The 12877-nt window shown below is 38.9% G+C and overlaps 1 protein-coding gene across 1 annotated transcript; it reads right to left on the reverse strand.

Annotated features, from left to right (window-relative positions):
- Nucleotides 1–7923: 7923 nt before the first annotated feature.
- On the reverse strand, nt 7924–12877 carry mul1b (mitochondrial E3 ubiquitin protein ligase 1b). The gene is made up of 5 exons (XM_056385927.1): nt 12788–12877; nt 11878–12005; nt 11695–11782; nt 11406–11526; nt 7924–10463 (listed from the first exon to the last, which is right to left on the reverse strand). Exons 2-5 carry the CDS (start codon nt 11995–11997, stop codon nt 9734–9736), a joined length of 1059 nt encoding a protein of 352 aa, XP_056241902.1. The 5' UTR covers nt 11998–12005; nt 12788–12877; the 3' UTR covers nt 7924–9733.

Consider the following 12877-nt stretch of genomic DNA (forward strand, 5'->3'; position numbering starts at 1 on the left):
TATTTGAGAAGCTGGAACAAGTAAATCTTTTGCATTTTTGTTTAAGAAATTACAGTATAATTGTCATTTCAGCTCTAAAGTACTCGTTGGTTTCTGGGTGCATGAGGAAATAATAAAACTGCCATGTACAGTGGAAGTCAGAAGGGGTCCAGTAACAAGATTAATATGGCCAAGCCTATAGAGTGGCCACTAGCACAACACGCTACCTACCTGACTCAGGTTTATACATCTTCTTCGCTATGATCATCCAATTAAAGATGACTAGAGTCCTACCGTCACAAAAGGAAATCTCTAAATTCTTCACTTGTGTGTCACTCAAACCCCTCAAACCTTCAAAAATTGCTTGAAGACCTGCGTTTGCCTGGAGCACCTACTCACCTAACATCTATTTATGAAAAACGTTCAGTTCTTGCACACCTATGTCTTACATCATACACCTTTCAGCCTTATGGCTCTTGTGTCAGGTGGAATTTGAAACTTGTGGCACTTAAATCTTGATGGCTTCCACTCAATCCACTGTGGCTCGGCCTTACGTTATTTCTATGTTGCTGTGTTGCTCTAGTTGTGAACAGTTTTTGCTCCACACTTTATTCATTCTAAATCTGCTTATTGTGATACACAACAAGCATGGTGAAAGACATGCTGTATAATTTCAACTGGCTTATGAGGTGATGTGATGTCAAGGTGACACAGAACCTGCCTCATTAACAACAAAAACCGCCATCATATGGCTCCTTGAAATCAAATAGGGTGCTAGTAATTAGGATGAGAAGACATGGCGGACTTTGAACCGAGTTCTGTTGCTAAGCTACTGACAATAAGGTAAGGAAATATGTCGTTTGAATGAATATAATTTGACTTACAGTGTCTTTTCTACATGTGATGTGTAAAGTAAAGTATGAGATTAATGCAGTTGAGAAGGTGCAGCAGAGTTAAGCTTTTAATGAGGTTCAAATGATGCAAGCAGTATTTGGCTGGACCGCAATATGGACTAGCTACAAACACAAATGTCTGACTGACTGAGAGAGTGATGGAATTACACCACTGGTCAGCTGAATGCCATGTGACTGTGATAAGGTTACACAATTGGTCAGTCGGTTGAGTGTTGGAAAAACCTAGTGACTTACTGGACTGACTGCTTTCTGCAGAAGAGCCTGAGGCCACCTCTCTCTGCTGACCATACAGCAGCTGGCGAGAATGAGCTTCTAACTCTCTCTCTGATTGTCATTTTATAAGTAAATATAGCTGAAATCACAGCATGTGTCTGGTGATCTTGTCAGACAACGTCATGGTTATAAATTCAGAATTTTAGCAGTAGCAGAGCAGCAGCTTGGAAATGGCTTGGCGGTGACTGGTGATTAACATGTAGTTTTAATGGACCGAGTTTCAGTCACCATTTCATACTTTTTCTGTTGTCTGACTACAGAGACAGAAAAAATGTAAATGAGAAAAAGCTTTATTGGGAATTTGGCTGTATTAAAATACTGCACGTGAGCACAGAGAGTAGGAGAGAAGCAAACAGATCAGAGGCTTAAATAGACTGACACCAGGCAGAATACAAATAGTCTACAATGTGGTCCTGCCATATTCTAGGTTTTCTTCCTGTTTAATTTAAATTTATAGCCATTTTAGCTCCACTGACACAACTGTCATTGTGGTTTTTTTTTTTTCACACGGGTCTGTTGACAGTCCATCTTCGGTGACAATTATTCTTTCACATTACAGCTATTTTGACTCCTCTGGCTGCAGAGCGGAGGCTGATGTCTAATTTAATCCAGGCCACTATATCACAGCAGTTTAATGTGCACATAAATAGCACTCAGAATAATAAAGTAATAGCACTGTCTGGCTGAAAGCTAGTCCAGAGGTAAGTCATGGGGTACAATAAATGAATCTTGTCTCAACTTTGGGGAGCAGGAGTTAAGAGGATGGTTAGCAGTTCCCATGGAAACCTTTGATGTTTTTTTTTTCCACAAAGCCCATCTGAGGTGCTGCAAGGAAAACGATCTTAACAATGATATTTATTTTGCTTTGGTCCAAAGTGTCCCGCAACGTGTCTAATTTATTTATCTATTCAGTCATTTACATACTAACTTACTCACCCAGAGACTCACAACCACAAGAGGCACGTTGTTTGTAGTCAGTCGGTGTCTCTTTAAGATGGGAGGGTGTGAAAGGAATAAAGACAGAATATTTAAGTATGTAAGATTGTAACCATTGTAAATAAAATTTTATTGACTTTTTAAACCTTCTAGGACTTTTATTGAGCAAGAGTTTTCAAGACCTGCAGATACTAAGACAAATGACTTCATACTTAATTGCACAAATACTCTTAACTTAATTTGTCTGTATGCTAGACGACTCCTCCCTTCACATGTGTCAGTGTCCTGAGCCCTGCAGCTGTGTGTAAATAGTAAGATAATAACCAGCTCTTCTTCTGTCGTCTATAAATTGACAGTGTAAATTTGACTAAATAAACAGTCTGGGCAAAGTACCTTACCCAATCTCAGAGGCTCAGAGCGGTAATCCTGAAGCTAAAAGGCTGGGACTCAAGAGTTTCACACTTCAGCTGCACAGACTCTCGCTGACACTCCTGGCCTAAATGAGCACCAGCAATAGCCATCATTAATTTCTGATGTGATAAATACCGCAGATAAACCTTATGTTTCGGTGTTTTTGTCTGAAAAGCCCATTGCATTTAATGATTGCATCGCATTGATTGTATGTCACTACAAAGTAACTGCAATCAGGGGTGAAAGAATAAAGGAGTCTAATTAACAACTAAAGAATCCAGACGAAACCTTTTGCCACACTGACTCCCTACAGCTGAGAAATTATTCAGAGAAATAAATCATATTAATTATCAACCATTAGCAAAGCTCACACTTGACATGTATGCAGTAATGGAATGTCACTAAGCACATTGTCTGAAGCACTTGCACTGCACTGTGGTACTTCACACACAGTATTTCCATTTTATGGTACTTCACATTTCAGAGGGAAATATTCTACTTTATATTCAACTGGTAGTTGTTAATTTATAGATTCATATTTAGCATTAAAAACATATGATCCGCTTATACAGAATGATTTAAGACTAAACTAAGACGCAGAATGTAGAATTGTTTAACTTCATCCACAACATTAAAACATTATTAATGCCCCAGTAATAATCCGATAACGTCTGATTATGATAATATAACAATGAAAGAGTTATTTCTGAATATTAAGTTAAAAGTCCCATATTGTATAGACTGAGATTTCCATGTCTTTTTTGATTATAAAGCAGGTCTAAGTTCTATATTAATACTATGAAAGTATCAAAGTGCTCAATCAGTCCAGTGTAGCCCACTTTGTGATGTCACAAATAAGCAGTCACCGCTCTCCACACTGTGCGTACGTTCAAATAATCCTAGCTTCAAAATAAAGTTGTGACAACATGAAATTCTGTCTTATTTTTTTGGCTGTATCCACTTACTCTAGATTGAAGAAGAGCGCAGGGGATAGAGGAGGAGTATGGAGCTTTGATGCAAACTGTTGACACTGCAGATGTGGAGCACTGATGATCATCCATCATGATATTGGAATTAATGTGGAGGCCGACAAAGAATAAATTATGAATTGGTTGGAATACTATGGCCTCATGTGGTCTTTTCATTGTTTATTGTATCAGCTTAGTTCAGTCTTGCTGTTGCATATTGTTATTACTATCTTTAGTAGTTAGTCAAGGCAACATGTTCTTATTCCACAGCTGATTTTTACTGCACGTTTCTCTGAGATATTCAATATAGTATGTAATAGTATATTGTAGCCTGTTATTTAGCTGCCATGTTGTTGTTTTTCAGGCCTGTTGATTGGTCTTTGAAATGAATGTGGTAGGCTAATCAGAGTTTTATGGTGGCATCGTGTCATAATTTTAGTGCTAAAATACACAAATCAATCTCTCTCTCTCTTGCGCATTCGATGAGTAAACCTTTTATATGCAAGTGTGCTTGAGAGAGGAGATGTAAAACTATACTGAGACGGTTTTTGGTTCTTAAAACCACAAATATATCTTCTTGTAGATCGACACCCTTGAAAAATGGTAAAATATGGGACCTTTAACACTAACATACTTTAATTTAAGTAAGATTTTTGGTCAATTAAGTGAATGATTTGAATTCTTATTCAACCACTGCATGACTTCAAGAAAAACCGAAACCTATAGTCTGATGCTAAGAATATGTCACCATCCCATTATGTGTATCCAGGAAATAGCCTGACTGTAACTATATTATTTAGGTAGCATCAGCTTCATCTGTCAAAAGAGGAAGCTTTTATGAACGTGTTGTCATGTTAAGCTTTTGTTGCCAGGTGATTACTGAACACTCTGGCTTTAATTTTAATTTTCAGTGTGGCAAGTGTGGCTTGGAAACAAGCAATGATACCTCAAGATCTCACTTCACATTCATAAAAGGAAGCAGCAATACAAGAACAATAATAGGATGATCACATGAAAACCTTCCTCAATATCTCTGAGACAAAAGCTAATGAAAATTCCTCTCATGTGGAAGTGCAATTAATGAACCCTGTATTTTTTATTCATTGCAGTGTAGCTGTAGCTGAGAACATGGATCGGAGCTGTATTAGTTTATTCAGAGATAATCAAATACCTGGTTTGAACATGATGCTACACGACTGGATAGTTAAACTGAAAGCAAACAGCACTTTTTAGATAAAAGAAGAGATTAACTACAGGGACTCAAAGGTGATTGTAAGTCTTTAATAAGGCAGCCTCTATAGTTAGAGAGTGGTATCAACTCCAGTTATCCGGTGGTATAAAAGAACTTTTAGGAGCTTTGAGTGCAGTTAAAAAGTTAATGAATCAGTGTTAAGACTGATCCATTTAAGCTACACCTGATGCCATTATTATCACAATTAAAACGAACTGCGTAGATTCTTTAAATACACGTTTACAATTATACATTCATTCGAAGCTTTAGCCGCCAGTTTCTATGGTTGTCGGAGCAGATCACACAGTAATCCCATGTGCTGCTCAGATCAGTGTCTCGTTGGAGGTGTTATTTACCTGATTAATCTCACTGTCTCGGTGTCTGACATCATCTTTCTTTGAGGAAAACATCATTTTGAGGGTCACGTCAGACCGCTGTGTGATTTCTGAAGGTTTTAAATCACAGGCAGTTGGTGCATGTGCAGGACAATGTGATCTGTTTTAAATTGCATGTGTTATTCACCCTGGAGTAAATTCTGCACAGTAATCATCTCAGCTCCGCCATGACGCCTGCGTACGGCTCTTATCAAGCCGTTCTTGCACCGTCCTCTTAAGTGGAGAATAAAAGAGGGAATGTCTTTGATGGTTCACTCACTGTCAGTGACAGCTCCTGCTGCTAAAAGCACTGCAGCGCCAGACTGACGGGTTTCCATGGTGTTGGACCAGAGCTGCTGCTTTCATGTTTGTAGCACAATGAGGAAGAGTGGTTTGTTAATGCGTGACTAGTGGCTGCACAAGTGATGTTTTCCCAAGTGAGATCTTGAGATATCATTGCTTGTTTCCAAGCCACACTTTAATTCTTTTTTTGTGTCAGAGTGTAAGGTAAAAAACGTCTGGCAACAAAAGCTGATATGACAACAACAAAAAAAAAGAAAGTTTCTGACACAGTACACAAATATAGGAACCACTTTCCTGATAAGGCACCATTTGAAAAGGATTTATAAGCTGTAATTAATGGATTTAGTAACACTTAATGCATCGTTTACCAATGCTTTATAGATCAGTTAGAAGCCATTAATAAGAAAAACTTCTTGGTTGCCAGGTTTTATAAACTCCTCTTTCATGAGGGAGAGACTTATCTTCTGGAACAGTGCTGCACGACATCTCGACCAAAACCCATTTATAAACTAGTTTTTAACACTTACAGGTGCAGATTTATTATGATATACCCATTAACATATACATAGAGTTTGACAAGCTGTTAATCTGTTCTTGCAAAAAACTTGCAAAAATGTATAATATTATTAGATTTTTAAATAAATAAATTCCCGTTCTGTTCTCTGTTCAGTACTTTTGCGATCTCGTGTTCTAGCTATCAGCCCAGATCAAATAGATGGATAATACTCAGTGTCCTTGAAATCTGCTCAGGTCTTGGTTAAACGTATTATGCCCCCTGGGTTTGGAAAAATTTACAAGATTAACTTCCGTCTGGAAATGCTTCTTTCACATCAGGTATTCAAGCATGACATTCAAAAAGTTTCACCAGGAATGTTATTACTTTAAAAAGACACATTTTATCTCTGTCATGTCTCTCAGTCCCTGTTTTTTGTGTCATGTCATTGTTGTAAATTAATGATCAAACAGCTGCAATAATTAGTTGATCGACAGAATAATAATATATTTTGATAATGGATGAATCATTTTTAAAGTAAAAATGAAAAACGTTCTCCAATTCCTGCTTGTCATTTGTGAGGATTTGCTGCTTTTCTTAGTCTTACATGATAGTAAATTCTATATATTCTAAATTTTGGAGTGTTGGTCAAACAAAACAAGCACTTCACTGCTTTCTGACATTTTGACTCAAATCAATTAATCAATAATGAAAATAATTGATATCTGCAGGTCCATAATGTTGCCTTTTTCTTGTAAAACAGATAACGCATCTCAAAAAAGTTCCCGGTTAACTAAAGGTTAAATAATCTTTTTTAAAAAATGAGAAAGGGGTCACAAAGTTATATTTCATCTGGAGGGAAAAATGGATATCTGTGCCAAATATCCCTGTGCCTATTCATCTAAAAGTTGTCAATATACTTTGGTCTAAACCAAAAATGCCAGCCAGCTGGTGATGCTAGACGAAAAAGTCAAGGGATCACAAGAGTCAATAGGCTTCCATCAACTGGGAGCTACGACTCTCTGCACAAACTGAGGGCGATCAATCCAATAGTTGCTGAGATGTGTCAAGTCTAGACCAAGCCGGCAAAAACATGCCGGCGTAAACAATAACACTGCAAGAAATAATGGGGCAAAGAGCAAGAAAAGAAGCTGTGGGTCGGTTATAGTGTAGGCCTGACGGTAAAGTGGCTTTTAGTGGCTTTTAGCACCGTCGATCCGTCCAGCAGGAAGGAGTGCGCGCTACTATTCCTGCTTGTTTACACTGTATATCTGACATTTAGCTCAGGTTCCTTCGGAGACCAAGCGGCATCAGCTCACTCCTGGAAAACAGATAACTGTGCGCCAGCCACTGAATACTAATGTAATGATAATACCAGGGTCCCAGTATGATGTTAAATAGTACATCTGAGGTTTCATGGCATAATGTGGGAGGAGAAAATGGGATTTTTTTTGAATAATACACAATCATTTAAAAGTACAATGGGCATTAACTGGCTGAAGTCGATATAGATGGATATGCTTGCCTCCCTGCCGGCCTAAAATTGAATCGTGCTAAAGCATTTTCTACTGCCTCCAGTCTCCATGCTCTACTTAAACTGTCTGACTGAAAATGTGCTTTCTGACAAAAATAAAGGGTAAAACAGATTTTAAACTACGACCATTGTATTAAAATAAATAAATGTGTCAGTTTTTTAAATTTTTATGTCACAGAAACAAAGTCAAACTGAGTGTGCCATGCTGGGGTCTAGCACTTAAAAAACTACCCTTGGATTCATGGCATTTTAAGTATATTTGGTTCTTAATATTTCAAAACACAGGCCGTTGGAAATGAAGTGACGAATGCAACAGGAGTTAAAACAACTGCTTGCATTGAAGGAGCATGTGGCTTTGCATTTTTATGTCTATTCATGCTCAGGAGTCCAAATCCTCAATCCTCCAATGCTCCTGAAAGGCAGACATCCCCCTCTCCTGGCAGAAACCTCCCTCTTCTTCTAAAAGCTTTGTTATTTCACACAATGATTTCATCAAAGTAATTCAGATTTTTTTTTTTGGTCTGGATGACATTTGTCTTTAATGAGGTTTCAGTTGCAAAAATAACAGTGGGTTGATTGGTTTTTTTTTTTGGTTTTTTTGCCAAAGTCCAAGGAAAAGCAGCTTTGCAGTCCAACACCGGGTGGCTGTGATGTTTCAGAGGTCGCCCCGGTACAGTGCGCTTTAACAAGTTTTACACATGTTGCCACTTGCTCCGTTCACTGTGGCTGAAAGTCAGAGCCTGAGCACACGTCTTTATTAGCAGGCACCCGGTGGAAAAATAAAGGACAGGGTCAGCTCGCTCGCTCGCTCCCTCCCTCTCTCTGTCTCTGTCCAGAACATGAAACAACCTGACAGAGGCCTGTACAATTATCCCCTCACCACCTCACATCACCCTTCAAACTCTTGCATAGAATTGTTCAGTGTGAGCTGCAGCCTTTCCTCTGCTGCGCCCACACACCGCTGCACAAAACACAAGCCACGAGGCCCACTCCCAATATCAGCCGTTAAAAAAAGAAAGATCTGTTCCTACTTTCAAACCAAATGTAGAGACTAGATACGAGAGAAAAAAGAATCTTACGGTTAAGATGACGGTAAAATCCATCCTTCTTAAGCTTATAATGCGTTTCCCAGAAATCATCATACATTGAGCGCCTCCATTGGTGGAAAGTCACTAAGTACATTAACTCAAACTGTATTTAAGCACATTTTTAATGTGCTTGTAATCTACTTAAGTGCTTCCATTTTATGCTACTTCATACTTCTACTCCACTACATTTCAGAGGCACTACATCTGTCTGAAAGCTGAAGTCAATGGTTCCTCTAGAGATAAAATTTTACATTAAATAAAACACAGGATGAGCTTATAAAAATGCACTGCAATACATTCAATCAGCGGTTTGGTTTGTTTTCTCTTTCAAAAAGGCAGAGCCTATCATATTTCAAAATGTTAGCAGTTCCAAAGCACGATTTCCCCTCTGAACGGGTTTCATTTAAAGAACCGTGAGAGGTCAAATGATGTAAATTAAATGGCGCTGGTTGGATTTGAAAATAAACTTAACACACAAAATTAACTGTCATCGTCTTCCTGTTTTCACCTGATATGTCTCTTCCGGATGAAATGCTCACGCACACACAGTACACGACGTGCACACTCATGAACCGTCAGGTTTAATGTAGTCTTAAGAGGCACTTTTAGATTAGTATTCACACTGAATGATTTCAAGTCTAAAGCAATTCTATTGTGTTTATTACATTTATGGTTTGTCATTTTATGCATTTTTAATTTAATTCTCTGTAAGCCATGGGATAAATATGCCATGTTACTTTAAAGTGTATTCAGAAGCTTTTAACTGCATGTTCGCTCATAAGTGATTTGGGAAACGCATATGACAATTTTGAAGCGCTCAAAGAAACACTCTTAGAAAATGCTTTTAACTTCTAAGATTGATCTTTTTCTGGAAACAGATAATGATCAGTATTCATGTGTGTCTGAGTAAGAAAACATCTCATTGTATCTCAGGATGAAGGATGGGATTTAATTTTCTTTTATCAAGATGAAAGGAGGGATTCCATTTTCACCATCAAGATGAATTACAGATTCCAAATTTGATTTGAACATTTGAGAGGAAACGTAATCGCATCATGTCTCAGCACAGACCAACTTGTTATTTATCGAACAGGATGTGTAAAAAGCAAAAAGAGAAAAGAAAAAAGAAAAAGCACAGACTTCCAGTGGTACCATGACTGTAAAATGCTGAGAAGACTTCAGATGTTATGTAAGCCTTTTCCACACATCTCTATTTGCTACTGGCCACATTAGCTGTTGTAAAGAGGCACCACCCTGTCTATAGTTGCCCTGCAAATGGGGCATTTCTTTGGCTCTGGCAGGGCATCATAGCACTGAGCACAAGCGCACACATGACCGCACTCCAGAAACACACAGGAGCGCTCCCGGCTCAGACAGACAGTACAGCTGGTGGGCGACACGCTGCTTTCCTCTATGTTGAGTTCACGCATACGTTTCTTCTGCTGCTCCTTGAACTCCTCGAGCATGCCCCTCTCCTTCTTACTCTGTCTGCGGTGCACATACTGCTTCCACAGGATGTAGACGAGCATGGAACAGGCGGCGACGCCGAACACGAGAGTCAGAATCCTCCACAGCCTGACGCTGTTCCCCTGCTTCCTCAGGAGAGACTCGTAGTCGAGACGGGTGAGGAAATAACGGAAGCCCTGTTTGGGTGGCTGGAGCTTGATCAGGCTGTTATCCAGCACCAGCTCTCCCACCCCTGTGACGCTGTCTCCCAACCGCAGCATCTCCTCGGTTTCGTGGATGCCCTTAGGTCGCTCCCCGCTAATGAAGTGGCCAATGACATTGGATAGGGACTGGACTGAGGGGTGGAAGTTTTCGTAGGTGGTCTCCAGGTCCAACTCTGCAGCGTCTAGTGGCCGTATAATCCGAACTGTGGCGGCGATAGCTTCGTCGTGAGACCCGAGGGCAAACGGAACCGTGTTGGTGCGCTGGTGGATGATTTTCTCTGTGCTGTTCCTGTTCAGAAAATCCCACTTGTTAATGTTTTGTTTAAAGCTGCAACATACGTTTATTTTCATTATGTATTAATCTGCCAGTTACCTTCTCTATTAATCAGTTAGTTGCTTGGTCTATAAAATGTCAAAGAATTCCCATTAAAGTTTCCCAGACTCCGAGGTAACATCTGGAAATGTCTTGTTTTGTCTGACCAATGCTCTAAAACCTAAAGATATTCACTTTGCGATGTTATTAACTGGAGAAAGACTGAAAATCCTGACATGGAAGGTAGAGGAACAAGCTAGTTTCTTTTGAAAAAAATAACCAATTTTGTCATCTTTTTTTAATTCAATAATAATGTTTCAAGATGTTTTTTTTTTATTATTATTAAAAATGAAGAAGAAAAATGGTTTATTATTTATTCAATATGAAAAATACTGCTTTTCCTCCCATTAGCTGGAGTTGGAGTCTGTGTTAAGAGTACGGACCACAGCAGCATCTCAATGAACAGAAGTGATTTGCTGGTATGATCATATAATGTTCAATGCAGCTGAGCAGCCAATTTACTTTATTCATTATATATTAAAAGGTATAACAAAATGTATAATAAAATGTACAAACTCTGTACAATCCAAGCCACAGTAGATCAAGGAGAAATCTTAAAGAACAAAGCCTTGACATGTTGACATTATTCAACAAGCTGTGGTGCAGGACAAGATGTAACTTCCTGTTTGTAACTTCACATATGAAGGAGACTTTAGAAGGAATAATAATGTGGGTTGTTGTTCAAAGTCTGATAGTTGGTGTTTGCCTCCCACAGAACAGGGACAGTAGTGCTTAAGGCTTTATGCAGTTGCACTTTAACAACGAATAAACAGTTTTATGAGCTTCACTGTGCCTTGTGAGTGTATTTACTACATCCAGTGTACTATTAACTTTATTTTAACCCTCTCACTGACTTACCAGAGGTGAGTGGTGCGATTCCACACCATCTTTTCCTCCTTCAGCGTCAGTCTTTCAATGACGCCTTTGCAGTTTTCAACAAACTGACTGCTCAGAGTTTCCTTCACATTTCTGACGACACCTGGAGCGAATAAAGACATAATGTAGAAGTATTCTCAATGTTATGCAGTTAAATTTTTGTCATGATAAACAAATAGTATAAATTAGAATCTGTCCTGCAAATACTGTAGGAATTGTCTGACTAAAAATGTAATCCACAATACAGTAACTTTATTTAGGGTCAACACACCTTCTATGACAGCATATGGGACACATCTGCCAGGGGTTTCAGACAAGATGTTTCTCAAATCCTGGTCTATGGATACTTTCTTGGCTTCCTGTGGAAACAGACTTTTCAGATTAAGAAAACGGAACATAAAAGGGCGATAGGTTCACACACCTGTGACATTCCCACGTCAGAAATGTGGCTGACCTTTAACCTGGCAACTGTTGTAGCTTTGCTCCTGTAAATGGAGTAGAAGAGTGCGGTCAGCGCTGAGCTGCTGGCTAAAACCACGATCTGTGCAGTCGAGGGTTTCCCACTGGAGTCCATCCTGTGATCTGCAGCAAGGAAAAACAGATGATTGTTGGTGTGCTGTGCTTACAAACAATTTCCCACTGCTCCCTATACACTACATTTTACAGGGAAATACTGTACTTTTTACGCCAATACATTTTTTTTTGACAGCTAGTTTCTTTGCAGATTAAGATTTGACATACAAACCTAATATTCACTTTACAAAATATCATGCACCCATAAACACTAAAGTAAGAAGGTTAGAAAAAAAGAAATGTACTAAATACATAATTTAAAGACACTTTCCATGCCTATGCAAACAGATAATATTGTGAATATATATTGAAAAGCAACTGAACTGACTTGATAATATTTCAGTCGCTGCACCGTCACTAAAACATGACACGTTGCTAGAATATTAATTATTTTGCTAACATCGATTACACAGTGACATTTGATGACTGGAGTCCTTGAAGTGACACAGGCGACTAGCTTAAGTTTCCCCAGGATAACTTGATATAAAGCTTTATTGGTCATTAACGCGATGTAAACGCCACTGAGACGTAGCTACTTACATTTCTGAACTGTCTTCTAACCCCCACACTTTACTGAGCCGCCTGGCTAGTTAGCTAAATTAGCAGTTAGCTGAATTAGCAGTTAGCTGAATTAGCAGTTAGCTAAATTAGCAGTTTGCTAGCTATGCCTCGGCTAACTACGATTAGCATGATTTAACCACCCGTTTATAAAGATACTGTAACAGTCCTGTTACAAAACACTGCGACCACTGATGGCTTGTTAGAACAACTGTTAAAAAGGTTTGTCAAACCTGATTTCACAGTCTTCCCTCCGTCAGCAGAGACTTTATCAGCAGCTGCAGGTCTCCACTGCTCAAAGTAAACACCAGTGAAGCCACGGA

This window comes from Seriola aureovittata, chromosome 9, assembly GCF_021018895.1.
Source record: "Seriola aureovittata isolate HTS-2021-v1 ecotype China chromosome 9, ASM2101889v1, whole genome shotgun sequence".
Classification (NCBI taxonomy): domain Eukaryota; kingdom Metazoa; phylum Chordata; class Actinopteri; order Carangiformes; family Carangidae; genus Seriola; species Seriola aureovittata.

What these genes read in the sequence shown, in the direction of transcription:
- mul1b (XM_056385927.1), bottom strand. Translation starts at nt 11,997, where the DNA reads ATGGACTCCAGTGGGAAACCCTCGACTGCACAGATCGTGGTTTTAGCC. An exon ending in CAACAGTTGCCAGGTTAAAG is followed by an intron (nt 11,783 to 11,877) that starts GTCAGCCACATT and finishes CTGTTTCCACAG; the next exon opens with GAAGCCAAGAAAGTATCCAT. An exon ending in CCCATATGCTGTCATAGAAG is followed by an intron (nt 11,527 to 11,694) that starts GTGTGTTGACCC and finishes TATTCGCTCCAG; the next exon opens with GTGTCGTCAGAAATGTGAAG.